The sequence below is a fragment of the Diadema antillarum genome, unplaced genomic scaffold (genome assembly GCF_040938485.1).
Source record: "Diadema antillarum isolate AM-2024a unplaced genomic scaffold, OU_Dant_1.0 seq00001754_RagTag, whole genome shotgun sequence".
Taxonomy (NCBI): Eukaryota; Metazoa; Echinodermata; class Echinoidea; order Diadematoida; family Diadematidae; genus Diadema; species Diadema antillarum.
In genome coordinates, this window is record NW_027272436.1 from 393,506 (window position 1) to 406,438 (window position 12,933).

General features: G+C 39.6%; 1 protein-coding gene across 1 annotated transcript; it reads left to right on the forward strand.

The window, feature by feature from the left end:
• Positions 1-699: 699 nt before the first annotated feature.
• Positions 700-8,457, forward strand: LOC139712077 (dermatan-sulfate epimerase-like protein). Its single transcript, XM_071623912.1, has 2 exons — positions 700-4,176; positions 6,128-8,457. Exons 1-2 carry the CDS (start codon positions 810-812, stop codon positions 6,337-6,339), a joined length of 3,579 nt encoding a protein of 1,192 aa, XP_071480013.1. The 5' UTR covers positions 700-809; the 3' UTR covers positions 6,340-8,457.
• Positions 8,458-12,933: the final 4,476 nt, after the last annotated feature.

The window sequence follows — 12,933 nt, forward strand, 5'->3', positions numbered from 1 at the left end:
TACAGAAAAATGACTTTTTGTTTTGTGTAAAAGTACTGGAAAACATATTTTTTCAAGAAAAAATGAAGATGTTGACCCAAACTTTAACTATAATGAGAAAATGAATGCCAGATATGAATTGCTCCAAGGAAGGGTACTCTATCATAAGAATTGATATTTCCTCTACTTTTGTAGTTTTTGTGCAAATTACTTGAAAAGTAAATTCTGTCCCGTCGCGCAAAGAGGGCACTTCTCCTGTTTTGCTGGTAATTTACGAAAAAGTCTGACGTCAAATGTATTAGACATGTACTTTTCTGAAAACTGCAGATTCTCAGCTCTCATATGATATGTCATACCATGAAATACAAGTGTCAATATGAAAATTTAATCCAAGTGAACACTATTTTAGGATCAGACCCCAAAATGTACCATTGATAAATACATCAGATCTGATGAAATAGTTATCTACATTCACAGTCTCTCCAGCCACAGTGTATTGTAAATTACATTGTATAAAGATGCATGTTTACAATAAGTTGATAAGTTTAGAAGCCACATTCCTCTCTATGGGATTGAAATATTTCATCCTTTCTCATTTTCCTTTTCTTCTGTGTGCAGATTGGGAAGGGAACAGAGATAGCTGGCACCTCCTCGTCAGTCCTGCCCTACATATATGCAGCCTCCAGACTGCATGAAAGTTCAAAATCTGTTGGAGGAGAAATGCACCAGGCGCCTGTCACAGCCTATTAATTGCTCTGATTTCTCATGACATTCAGAACTTTGTCGTAGACTTGCAGAGATTGCCCGACTAAAGAACTGTTTTACAAGGCATGATGGAGATTCACATCCTTTTTCTCACACTGTACCCGCTGTTCATGTGTGCAGCAGATGCACTGACAGTTGACTTTTCGAACTACAAACCCAAATACACGACTCATCCCCTCCTCTACTTCTGCAAGAGAGATATTCCAGACCTCATTGCCAAAGCCAGCACCACTCATGCCCACATCACCAAAGAGATAGACTCTGCTGTCAACATCCTGATGGGCAACCCAAAGAGATTTTTGCCGCCAAAAGATTACAAAGTGTTTGGTGGGAAGTGGAATGAGCTTTATGGGAACAATCTGCCGCCCTTGGCCCTCTATACCTTGCTTCATCCAGAGGACAAAAAGGCAAAGATCTTTCTCCTGGAGTATATGGATCTAATGGCTGGACACCCAAAGTGGCAAGTGATTGCTGCAGCAACGGATGAAGTGCCTGTGGCGCACTCCTTGACAGGATTTTCTACAGCATTTGATTGGATTTACAATACATTGGACAGCAAACGGCAGAAGCTCTATCTGCAGCGGATACTGAATGAGACCAAGGACTTTGCAAGATACACCAAAATCCGCTCTTGGGGCCATTTTTACTTGCAGAACCATGTAGCATCTAACTTACTTGCATTCCTTCATGGGGCTCTAATTGTTCATGCTCACCTTGAAGAAGGGAAGCAGTGGGTGGAGGGTGCTGTCTATAAGCTGGAACAAAATATGAAGCTCTTTAATCACATTGTTGATGGCTCATCAGATGAAGGAGTACCGTATGGATCATACACATCGCGTTCTATCATGCAATACATATTTTTAGCTCTTCGGCACTTTAGGATTGATCACACGAAAGACACATGGGTCAAGGAACATTTTTGGTTCTACTATCACACCATCAAGCCTCAGTTCCAGAGGACTGTGAGTGCTGCAGACTCCAATCATAACTGGTTCTATGGGCCAGAGAGCCAGGTTGTGTTCCTTGATGCTTACGTCATGAAGACAGGCTGGGGAAATTGGCTGGCTGGAGAAGTAAGGAAGCACCGACCTGATCCTAATACAGATGTTGAAAAGCTGAAGCCTGCAGATTCACAAAGGTGGTGCACCATACACACAGAGTACATTTGGTATGATGCGAACATTCCAGCAGTGGCTCCTCCTTTTAGTGGCACTCCAACCATGCACTTGTATCCGGACTGGGGAGTGGTGACATACAGCAGTACAGACCCGCATAACCCCAACGATACGTTTGTGTCATTCAAGTCTAGTTATCTCATGGGAGCTGCTATGAGTGACGTTGTCAAGAGGAATATGTACTTGTCATGGCCCATGAATGGTTGGAGCAGCTTCAACCCTGGCCATGAACATCCCGATCAGAATACATTTGAGTTTGTTCCGAATGGACGTTTGTTCGTGACAGATGGGCTGTACTCGTCCAAAATGTCCTACTACAACAATATTCTCACATTTTCCCCTTCCCCAACAAGCCACTGCATGGAACCATGGGAAGGGCAGCTTGGTGAATGTGCTAAGTGGCTTGACTGGAAGAGCCCAGATCTTGTCAACTATCACGGGGAAATCATTACGGCAACTACATCTCATGGTTTTCTATTTGTAAGTGGTGAAGCTGTTACTGCATACAATCCATCCATGCAGCTGGACTCTGTGTATCGCTCATTGGTCCTGCTGAATCCCAATCTTCTTCTGGTGTTTGATCACGTAGAGGCGGCGGAGACTTCACCTCTGACACACATGGCTGCTTACTTCAGAAATGTCCAGTACAGCTTCGAACTGGACAAGCTCTCGGGTCTCCTGCAGGGTGCAATGATCATGATAGAAGGAGAGAAGTATGGTATGTACTGGATCAGCTCTGACGGCAGGAGTCCTGTTGCAGTCGTGCAGAATGAGAAGCCATCTCAGTATCAGGCACGTGAGACTAGCTTTGTCAATATGACCATCAAGCTCTCTCCACGCATCACCAGACTAGCGTACATCCTCTGTGGACCATCAATCAAACTTAAGAATCTGCAGTTCCTTGAGAGCATCGAGGATGGTGTCACCATGTTTGTGGGTACATCCGATGAAGATTATGAAGTCATGGTCAGCACCAAGCACTCCGATCCGGTGGCTCGACTGAGATATCTCAAGTACCCAGGTCACGCTACTGTGAAAAAACTCAGTCGGCCAGACGAGATTGTCAAGTTTGGTGTATCCCAAGACACACTGGTTGATGATAGCATCGAAGCAAGTTCATGGTCGGTGGGTTGGCTTTTTCTCATGACACTCTTGTTCTTGGGGCTGAGCTTCTTCTTGTGTGGAAAGAGACCCAGGTACAGACCAAGGAACAAACTGCGATCAATGGGTCTTGGGGTCTGCTTCTTGTGGGTTCTGCTCTGGGTCTGCTATATACAGTACTGTGGCTGGTTTGAGTGTGATGCTGATGACTCGAAAGAAAACTTTGCCCGTGCTGCTGTGCCTCAGCCACCTTCCAAGCAGTTGAACAAGAAAATGCTGCCCTCTGTGGTCATTACATCTTTACCAGGATCTGGAGCTGAGATCATCAGCTGGCTGTTTCACGAGAATCCTGACTTTGTGTACATGGTAGCTCCATCTCAGTATGTGAAACTCCCGAAGGGGGATGGCATTGAAGTCAATCCCATCACGGATGCCTGCGAATGGAACGACAGCGAGTCCTTGCACTCAACCAAGCTCAAGCAGTGGATTCAAGATCTGAGATGGAGCCCTGAGTTGTTTGTTTCCTCTATAACAGACTCAAACCCACAGAGCGATGTCCACTTTTCGAAGGAACTGCTGGACACAAGAAGAATTGGCAGGCGTCTCCTTGCAAAGGATGTTAGGGAACAACCAAAAATTCAGGAAAAGGAAAACAATGACATTATTTATAAGACTTATTCTCCAGAGAGCCTCAAGAACCATCTTGCAATGTACCCTAATGCACAGGGTGTTGTGTTCCTCAAAAGTGGTGGTTGGGCTCTGAAGTTGCCATGGATAAATGCCATTTTGAAGAATACTATTCATGCCATTCACATTATACGTGACCCAAGAGCGTTTGTAGCAAACTATCTCAGGAAATCAGAAGAACTTTTCAACTCAATGGATGTAAGAAAGAGAGTGAGAGAACTCTTTGAGAGTATCGATAAATCTTGCCTGCCAGTCGGGGAGTATGCGTGGGAATTTGAAAAATTGAGAGCAGACTATTCATCTAGTAGAAATTCTGCCTTGCGACTTCTTTCGTGGATATGGGTGGCGCACACAGAAGCAGTGATGAGGAATGCCGAAGAGTTGCCTTTAGGAGCACTTAAAATCGTCAAGCTAGAAGATATTGTCTTGGATTCAGAGAAAACAGGAAAAGAGATTCATAATCACATAGGTAAGAAGCAGGAGGAATAATTGTTTTTTGTGTTAAGATTTTTGTATTTCATACACTTGTTTGTGCAGCACATGGCTCAGATTAGAATGGAAACTTTATGATTCCAAGCTTTATCTGTATTTTCAATCTGTATTTTGCTGGAGTTGACAAATATTATTCACCCTTTACTGTATAAGCTGTTATTTTCACAAGGGTTTGATTTTCGTGAATTTCACAAATCCCAGTTGGACCACAAATTCAACAGCACACAAAAAATGTCACCATGCGCTAGGGTAATAGCTCATTTATAATAAGCCTCAGTGTCAATTCGTGAAAATAACATCTTGTAAAAATGTCTGCAGCCTCCTCACGCGTGAAAATATCTGTATGTGAAAATAACAGCGTTACAGTATTGTGTCTTAAAGGGAAGGTAAACCCAAAGAACAATGTGGATTGAGTGAAAGCAGCAACATTAATAGAACACATCAGTGAAAGTTTGAGGAAAATCGGACAATCGATGCAAAAGTTATGAATTTTTAAAGTTTTGGTGTTGGAACCGCTGGGTGAGGAGACTACTAGAGGATATGACGTATGAGTGGACAACAATACAAAGAAAATATAAAGGAAATTCAACAAAAATTCACTTTTCTAGAATCATGAAAGAGCAATGGACCAACCGCTTTCAGAAAGCAGGGGGAATAATTGCTATCCTTAACATATGTCAATATCAAGTTGATGGAATTTGTAATTTTCATGAAAAATGGATTTTTGCAGAATTTTCTTTATATTTTCTTGGTATTGTTGTCCACTCATACGTCATATCCTCTAGTAGTCTCCTCACCCAGCGGTTCCAACATCAAAACTTTAAAAATTCATAACTTTTGCATCGATTGTCCGATTTTCTTCAAACTTTCACTGATGTGTTCTATTAATGTTGCTGCTTTCACTCAATCCACATTGCTCTTGGGGTTTATCTTCCCTTTAAATCTGGTACTGGCTGGCGACCAACTTGAAACAGGCTAGCAACTCAGTAGGCATGTTGAGGGGTAAATCGACTGACAATTTCACCCATATGAAAAATATGAAATTGATTTGAGTTGAGCGTTGCAAGGTTACAAGCTGTGAGTGCCTTTCATTGTACTGAGAAACAAGTATTGGAAATAGTGTTGGACAAGTTTAATACAGGAGAAGTGTGGGTGGGTTCTTTTCTGTTTTCACTTTATAATGTACGCTTTCTGCCAGTATGGGGAGGGTACATTTTTGCCGAGTTCTTTTTGTGTTTAAACAGTCCATTCAGCTACTACTTAGGAATGCCAAGACATATTTCCTCACAGAGTGCGTTCAATGCAACTCAAGTACAGTGGTACTGCATAATGAAGTACCGCTTAATGGGTACCTACTCCACTTCATTGACATACTAAGTGACAAACAGTTCAGATACATGTTATATTTACTGGATAATGGAGAAGGCATTTCGGTTAAACAGGTAGAAATTTTTACAAGACAAGCCTTTCTGTTCTTATTGTTTTGCAGAACATCTTTGAAATGTGTGTAAATATAAATTCTGAGGAAATTGTGGGGCGATGAGAGGGGATTTTTAGAGAATTGTGGTGTACATTTTAACATGTTAAATTTGCAGTGGACAATCAATTCACCATATCACTACATGCACTTTGTAGACGCATTTACACATGCCGTGTACAAACCTGTTACACTGACATCAAACACTCCACCCTAACTACACACACTTTGACACATTAATCACTACATGTGTCAAGCCAGTTCTCGATAAACTCAAAGAGTAAACTAGCTCCACCAAGACACTAGCTTTCTTCAAAATGTTTGTGAAAAAAGTGAACTTACAATCCCCATAACTGGAGACAACACTTCAAAATTTATGAAGTGGTTTACAGAGCACTAAAAATGCCTCTCTAGCTGAACTAACCCATCAAAACTCTTATGTCCGTTCCAGGTATTCCGGTGAGACCGACAAATCTCCAGAAGCTGGTGCAAGCAGCCAAGAGCAGTGTCTACAAGCTGCCCTACGAGCTGGCCTTCACCGAGCGCTCCATCGATGCCTGGCAGAGGGAACTGACCACGGAGCAGATCCGAGAGATCGAGGAGATTGCTGGCCCCCTCATGGTCAAGCTTTCCTACACTTTAAACTCTAGGCCACTGGATTGATCGGCCGTCGCAAGCATTCCCAGCGGTGATGAAATTCTCTCTGCTCCACCTCCGCAAGGCACCAGCAATGTCCACTTTTGCATTTGCCAAACTGGCCTCATTGACTGGACACTGCTTTTCTTTTATCCGTGTTACCACAACTAACTCAACAGTACCTGCCAGCAGTATCCCAGAGGAAGGGTTGGTATAATTCATTTGAAAAGTGTCCTTGAAAGGTACTGGATCTTGCATAAATATAGTTGGAGTCCTGCCTTAAACATGTCAGTGCGTCATAGTGCACAAATACAAATGTAATTAATCAGTATCTGATGAAGCACTAAATGATGTCAACTGTGTAATATTGCAGTACCGGTATTACCACAAATGTGATTATGTGCTATAACTAACAGAAATACAAATATTTTGAGCTTAACTAAACGCATTTCTTTTCCAGACTGGTATCATGTTTTTCAATTAAAACTGCCTATTTTTTGTAATCATATTTCAAGCAACCCTGAAAGCAACCCTATGAATATATTATTGTTGCTGACATCTACCCAGGATTTGGACCGACAGAAAAAAGGAAATTGAGCTTAGTATTTTAGTGTGAATAGGCCCATCGTCCGGAGAACTGACATTTCACACTATCTTCTTCTCAGACTACAGCAAAATGTCATACACAGTAATTCCAGGCAGCTGACTTAATGTTTCTTCTTTCTCTTTTCTTTTCCTTCACTGATTAGTACATCAGCTGATTTGACTGATTGCCGATAAAATTTCATATGCAAAAGACTGCCAGGTTTTTCACTTTGATGCCAACATACACTGTACATCTCATAGTGATACAATTTGTATAAATATAATTATACCAATGAAGCAAGTATCTTACATGTACTTCAATTAATCTCCAGCCATCATCTCAGAAGGATACATCATGGCTTATATTAAAGACTGGGAACTTGACCTAATGTATAAGAGGCTTTATTTTTTCCTTTTAATGGTAATCTTGTGTCGTTCTTGTACATAAGGTGCTCAGACAGGGTATTCATGACGGACTGTGTACTGCCACTTTCTGGAACTATGCAAAAGTTTTAAATGCAGAAATAAGATATTGATGCAAATAATATCAGTAAACTGTCCAGACCATGGTGTCATAAAAATGTAATTTTATTTATATTTTTCAACAGCAAAACGATTTACTCAGTCGATTTTGCAGAGTAGTGTAGCCAAACTTTCATTCAGTTAGCTCAAGAAAGGTGTGTGATAATGTTAATGGGGGCTGAAATTTGCACCTGAAGCCCCACGACATCAGTCGAGAATCGACTATTTCATTGTTATGTGCTTGAAGAGAAACGCAAGATCTATGGTCTATAATTCAAAAGTGGTATGCATGAAATGCCTACATCGTTTGTTTATGGTTTTGATCTGTGTCATTGCGTCCAAAGACCCCTGCTTCTCAACCGATGGGCCGTGAAGCTTTCGGAGACAGGCCGCAATATCAATATCAAAGATAACATACAATAGATTCATATTTGATCTTACTACATGCTTGGGCCTTGAAATAATTTTAGGAATCACAGTTGGCCTTGACTTACAAAAAGTTGAGAAGCTCAATAATGGGCAACCCAGAGTAATTCATACACTTTGTAGAGATACCCCTGTGTTGGTTGGTCGTAAATTTTGTGAGAAGAACATCTTTAGATTTTCAAATTCATGTCCAGTCGAATTTTATTCTTGTAGAATTGAGGCTATTACTGGGTAGATACAATGTGCATGTACACCTCTGCAGCTAAATGGTTGGCTGAAAGTACACTTTAGGAGATGAAATAAAGAATAATTTGTTCCCCTCTATGACGAGGTTAGGCCTACTAATGTTGGACCAAAAATAGTCAACTTGATCGTCTGACATTAAAGACCAGAGGCAAAAAATCTTAACTTGTTGCTGCTGTGCCTTTTCATGAAATACATAAATACTATCCACATGTTATTTTAGTTCTCCATATGATAATTTTCAGCATGTTAAGAGTATAGAAATAGCTTGGAGTAACTAATTTAAAAAGAGAAGAAGTGTCTTCATAGATTTGACAGAATTATCAAAATTTATAGCATGTTTCCTATGTACGTATGGCCATTCTTTTTTTTTTTAAATTTAACGCCCCCTTCAGTATCTCTTTCCCCTCCAGATCTCTTTTTGTTGTGTTTCCTACAGAGGTGAAGAAGTTAAAACAATTTATGTCACAAGTACAAAAATATTCATTGTTATCATATCACCTTTGCAGAGATGCTTGTAATGTAGAAGTAATTTTGTTTCCACCATTAATGATACTGTAGATATTGATATATGGTTTATTCATGGTGGACAATCATTGTCAAACCAAATCGATTTGTGATGTGCAGATTGATGTGAAAGAGATTGACTCGTGAATGGGGGATTATCAGTCTTTTATTGTGTTTATGGTGTTCCAACTTTCTATGGCAGAAAGTTGTGAGCATCCCAATTGATGGACATGATAGTAATATTGATTGGTAATGAATCACCCGACTCTATCACTGTCACTAGTCATATTAAAGATTTCATGTTGCTGCCATGATAGTTTGTCCTTATGTATTACAAAACTATTGTATGTGTGTATTGTCATGCAGCTTAAAGGAAGGAGTCAGCCAAAATGTCTGTTAAAATGTTTGATAAAGCCATGATCAGGTTTTCCATTGTGACACACTTGTTTCAACTGCCAGAATTTCATTGACTCTTTTCTCACAGATGATGTTGCTCATACTGTGCAAAAGAACTATGAATTGCATACATAATGTACAGTATGAATTACATGTGATAATCAGACAAATGAAATTGTCAAAATTTTGAGGTGTCCCTCAGTCCCTGATACCATGACAATATGCTTCTAGAGTGATGCATTTAACAGTACATACAAAGTGATACATAGTTATTGAAAATGAAATCATGGACACCATTTTCGCATGCTCTCATGATCATCAGTACATGCCTGTGGCATAGCTGTTGATGTCTTTTTGGATGAGTTTGAACAGTGTGTGAAGTCTCCGTATATAACAAAAGTTATTTTGGCATACCGCCAATGTAACATACAGTGTACAGAAGAAAACATTGAATGACATGGTCGTACAATCTCCATTAAACAGTCTCCTGCGGAAATATCCCATCTGTCATGTATTGTTCCAAGACGGGTTTTGATACTTCCTTTTTTCCGCTTGATGCACTTGTGTGTTTCTTGTGCAGACCTAAATGTAGCACAGAGAAAAGTATTTCCTGTAAGCTTTCATTTTCATACTATAGTGACGCAGGAAGTAGCCATCTTTCTCAGCCACTTGGGAAGTCATTGATGATTGATACTATACATTGTAGTGCACTTGGGCAGGCTAGGAACCATTAACTATTCACACCATACATACAGTTGAGCTATCAACCTGTTTGGTTTGAGTGCTGTTTTTTTTTTTTTTAATGTTAATTTTTATTTCAGCCGTAACTAGGGGTTTCTAGAACGCCTTACAATAGATGATTGATGCACTGACACAACAATACACCTGACTCATTGCATAACCCATTGAATATTCTTTTTGTCTCATTTTTAAACGCCCCTCCCCCAGTTATGAGCAACAGAAGTTACTGTGTGTTTTAACCAAAGAGGTCTATAGTATATCTGTTCTTCACTCTCCGGTAGAAATGTTTCTCTCTAGGGTGACCAGTCCACAAAGTCATGTACATTGTATGGCTATAACAGAATTGATATATTGTGCAAGTCAGTGCAATTCTTTATGCATTGACTCAACTCTTTATTGTCTAGAGGCTTTCATGCTTGAGAAACTATGAGGCTGAATGCTACTAATGTAGCACTTGTGGTATTGTACAGTATGTGTATGGGCCTAATATATATAGATGAACTCATTTTGAGCATTTTCAGTGCCTTGATTCATAGGTGGACTAAGAATTCTATGTAATGTGTACAAAGGAATGAAGAGGATAAATTTTGCAATATTCGCCAGTCTTGCAAAACACTGGTGGTTTCAGTATTTAAATCAGCTTCAGTAAAATCAAACTTTTGAGTGTATTACATGAACACAATGAAACATTCGTTGTCACAAGATGAGACTACTAAACTGATGAAGGGAATTTCATTTTGACGGATTGATTACAATTGTATTCCACTTCAGTGTGTGTGTGTGTGGGGGGGGGGGGGTGTGAGCCATACAACATAGGCTTTTGCTCGTTTTGTTTTTTCGAGGAAAGAAAAGAAAGGGAGAATGTAATGAAAGACTTATTGCAGATTTTAAAAATAAAAGAGATCAAGGCTAAGAATTACATGATAGAAGCATTTAAATGTTGATACTGTTTTATACCAAAAGAGTAACAGAGATCTTCAGTGTGACTGATTTTACATCATTTTGTAATAATGTTTTTGTTATATATATATTTTTTTTTGTGCCCTGCCTTTCAACAAAGAGTTGTTTTGTTACCAAAAATGTTAAAAAATCATAAATGTATGGCAAAGGTGAATGTTCTTTCCGTTCACTTCTGTGATGACTATGTAAACATTGAATGTTGTGTAAACATGGACACAGACACACCCACACTCAGTGGCATAACCAGCTTTTTGCTTTAAATTTTATAGTCTCATTTTTTGTGTGTGGGACTAATGACAGCCGCAGTAGTGTGAAACCTGATCTCAACTTTGTGAATTTGAGCAGATTTCAGTTTTTTTGTACACATTTTGTTTATTTTCTAGATGACAAAAACAAAGATGTGCACCACTCAAATAGGGACAAAATTACTGGTGTGTTTGTATACTGTACTGTAGGTCCAGTGTGGCATCGATATCCTTGGTGAAATTTGTGCATTATACTAGTACCGGTATTTGAAATTTCCTGCCTACCACAACTACAGACCTGTTACATTTGGGTGCTGTTTTAATGTACATGTGTATATTTCGCCCATAACTGGTGCTTCAGTATGCCTAACAGTAGTTGATTTATACACTGACATAGCAATGCACCCGAGTGACTCGTTGCACAACCCATTGAATCATCTTTTCTTCTTATTTTGGAAGTGCTGCCAGTTAGGGCTGCCATAAGTTACAATGTTTTAAACTGAACAGGTCTACTGGACCCTTGTAATTTTTTTCAATGTGCAGATCTGTTGGAAATGCAGTCAAAGAGATGATGTCAGCATTACATGTACACGAAGGAAGTGCATTGACTGTACTCTTGTCTAAACATAACACAGTGTCAACGCTAAGAGAGAGTATGATTATTTATTGTGCATATTGTACATTATACGTTGAGATAATGTGTGATGTAAATGTACCACAAATCTATTTCATATCAGAGACTGTGTCTGCTTGATATGAATAGCATTTTTTTTTTTTTTTTACTCTAACTGCAAAATAGTGCCACTAGATCATGTGTGTACTTTTTTAGAAAAGGCTCTTACTGTGCCTCAGTTTGTGCTTATTAGCGAATCATGTTCTATTACTGTACAACTGCAACATGTCCATGTGTTTTGGAAATTGTGTTTATTGAATTTATACAGTCTACGTAGGAAGGAGGATTTTTTTCTTTTAAGTAGTATTTTTTTATTTTTTTTATTTTTTATTTATTTATTTATTTATTTATTTATTTTTTTTGGGGGGGGGGGGGTTCTTCTCTTAAGGGTTTAACCCTATGGCCCGAATTCACGATGGTAGTACAATTTCATGGACAAAATGACCATATCGCTGATAAAATGTTCATTTCATTAACGAAATAATCGCTTTGTCAACGAAAAGGCCATGCGACACTTGGCGTTCCATACAAATTGTGCATGGTTTAAACCAAGGTTTCAATTGTACCACCTTCGTAAATTTGGGCCTAAGTGTGCTTTGTTCACACACTGGTTTGTACACTGGAGTGCTTCATAGCCCACTTGCTAATACAGTGTACATGTAGTTGTCATTGAATAGAGATTACCTAATACTACTATCCCTAATCTCTATTATGTCACTATGGCCTTCCTATCAGACTGAGACACATCGCTACACTTTACAATTAGGTCAAATCCTGAATGCAGATAACAATGCCTAAACCTGTTGAGGATGGACTGATTTTTGCTACAACACACATTATTTCCCATGGACACCTGTCCGATAATACCGGGATTCGCCCTCAACGAGTTAACACTAAGAGGTTTTAAGGGACATGGACTTACACTCCACTGCGTGGTTTCACCCTCTCTGTTTCGGTCTCATGCAATAGGAGCGGGCGGCAGGGCTGTTGGAATCGTCACAACGAGACCCTGTTTTTTTTTTTAATAGCGCAGTTTGCCATATTGTCATGGCTTCATGATGTTCCGAGTAACATAGATAATCATGGCCTTCCTGTCAGACTGAGGCGCATTCCGTCGGTAGGCCTGCACCTGAGTTGGCCTACTAACTTTAACAACTATATCAAGTTACGTGGGAGGGATTGCTGGATTGTGATGAATAAAAACAAACAACAACAACAAAAAACAAACTTGCCAAAGTAAACCAAGTCCCTGGCACCTACAAGTTTGAAGTTCTTTTTAATATTGTTTCCTGTTTGGTGCTTCCCACTTTAAAAAGATCTGAG

Coding starts and splice junctions, on each gene's coding strand:
- LOC139712077 (XM_071623912.1), top strand. CDS start 810: ATGATGGAGATTCACATCCTTTTTCTCACACTGTACCCGCTGTTCATG. Junction 4,177..6,127: donor AGAGATTCATAATCACATAG/GTAAGAAGCAGG, acceptor TGTCCGTTCCAG/GTATTCCGGTGAGACCGACA.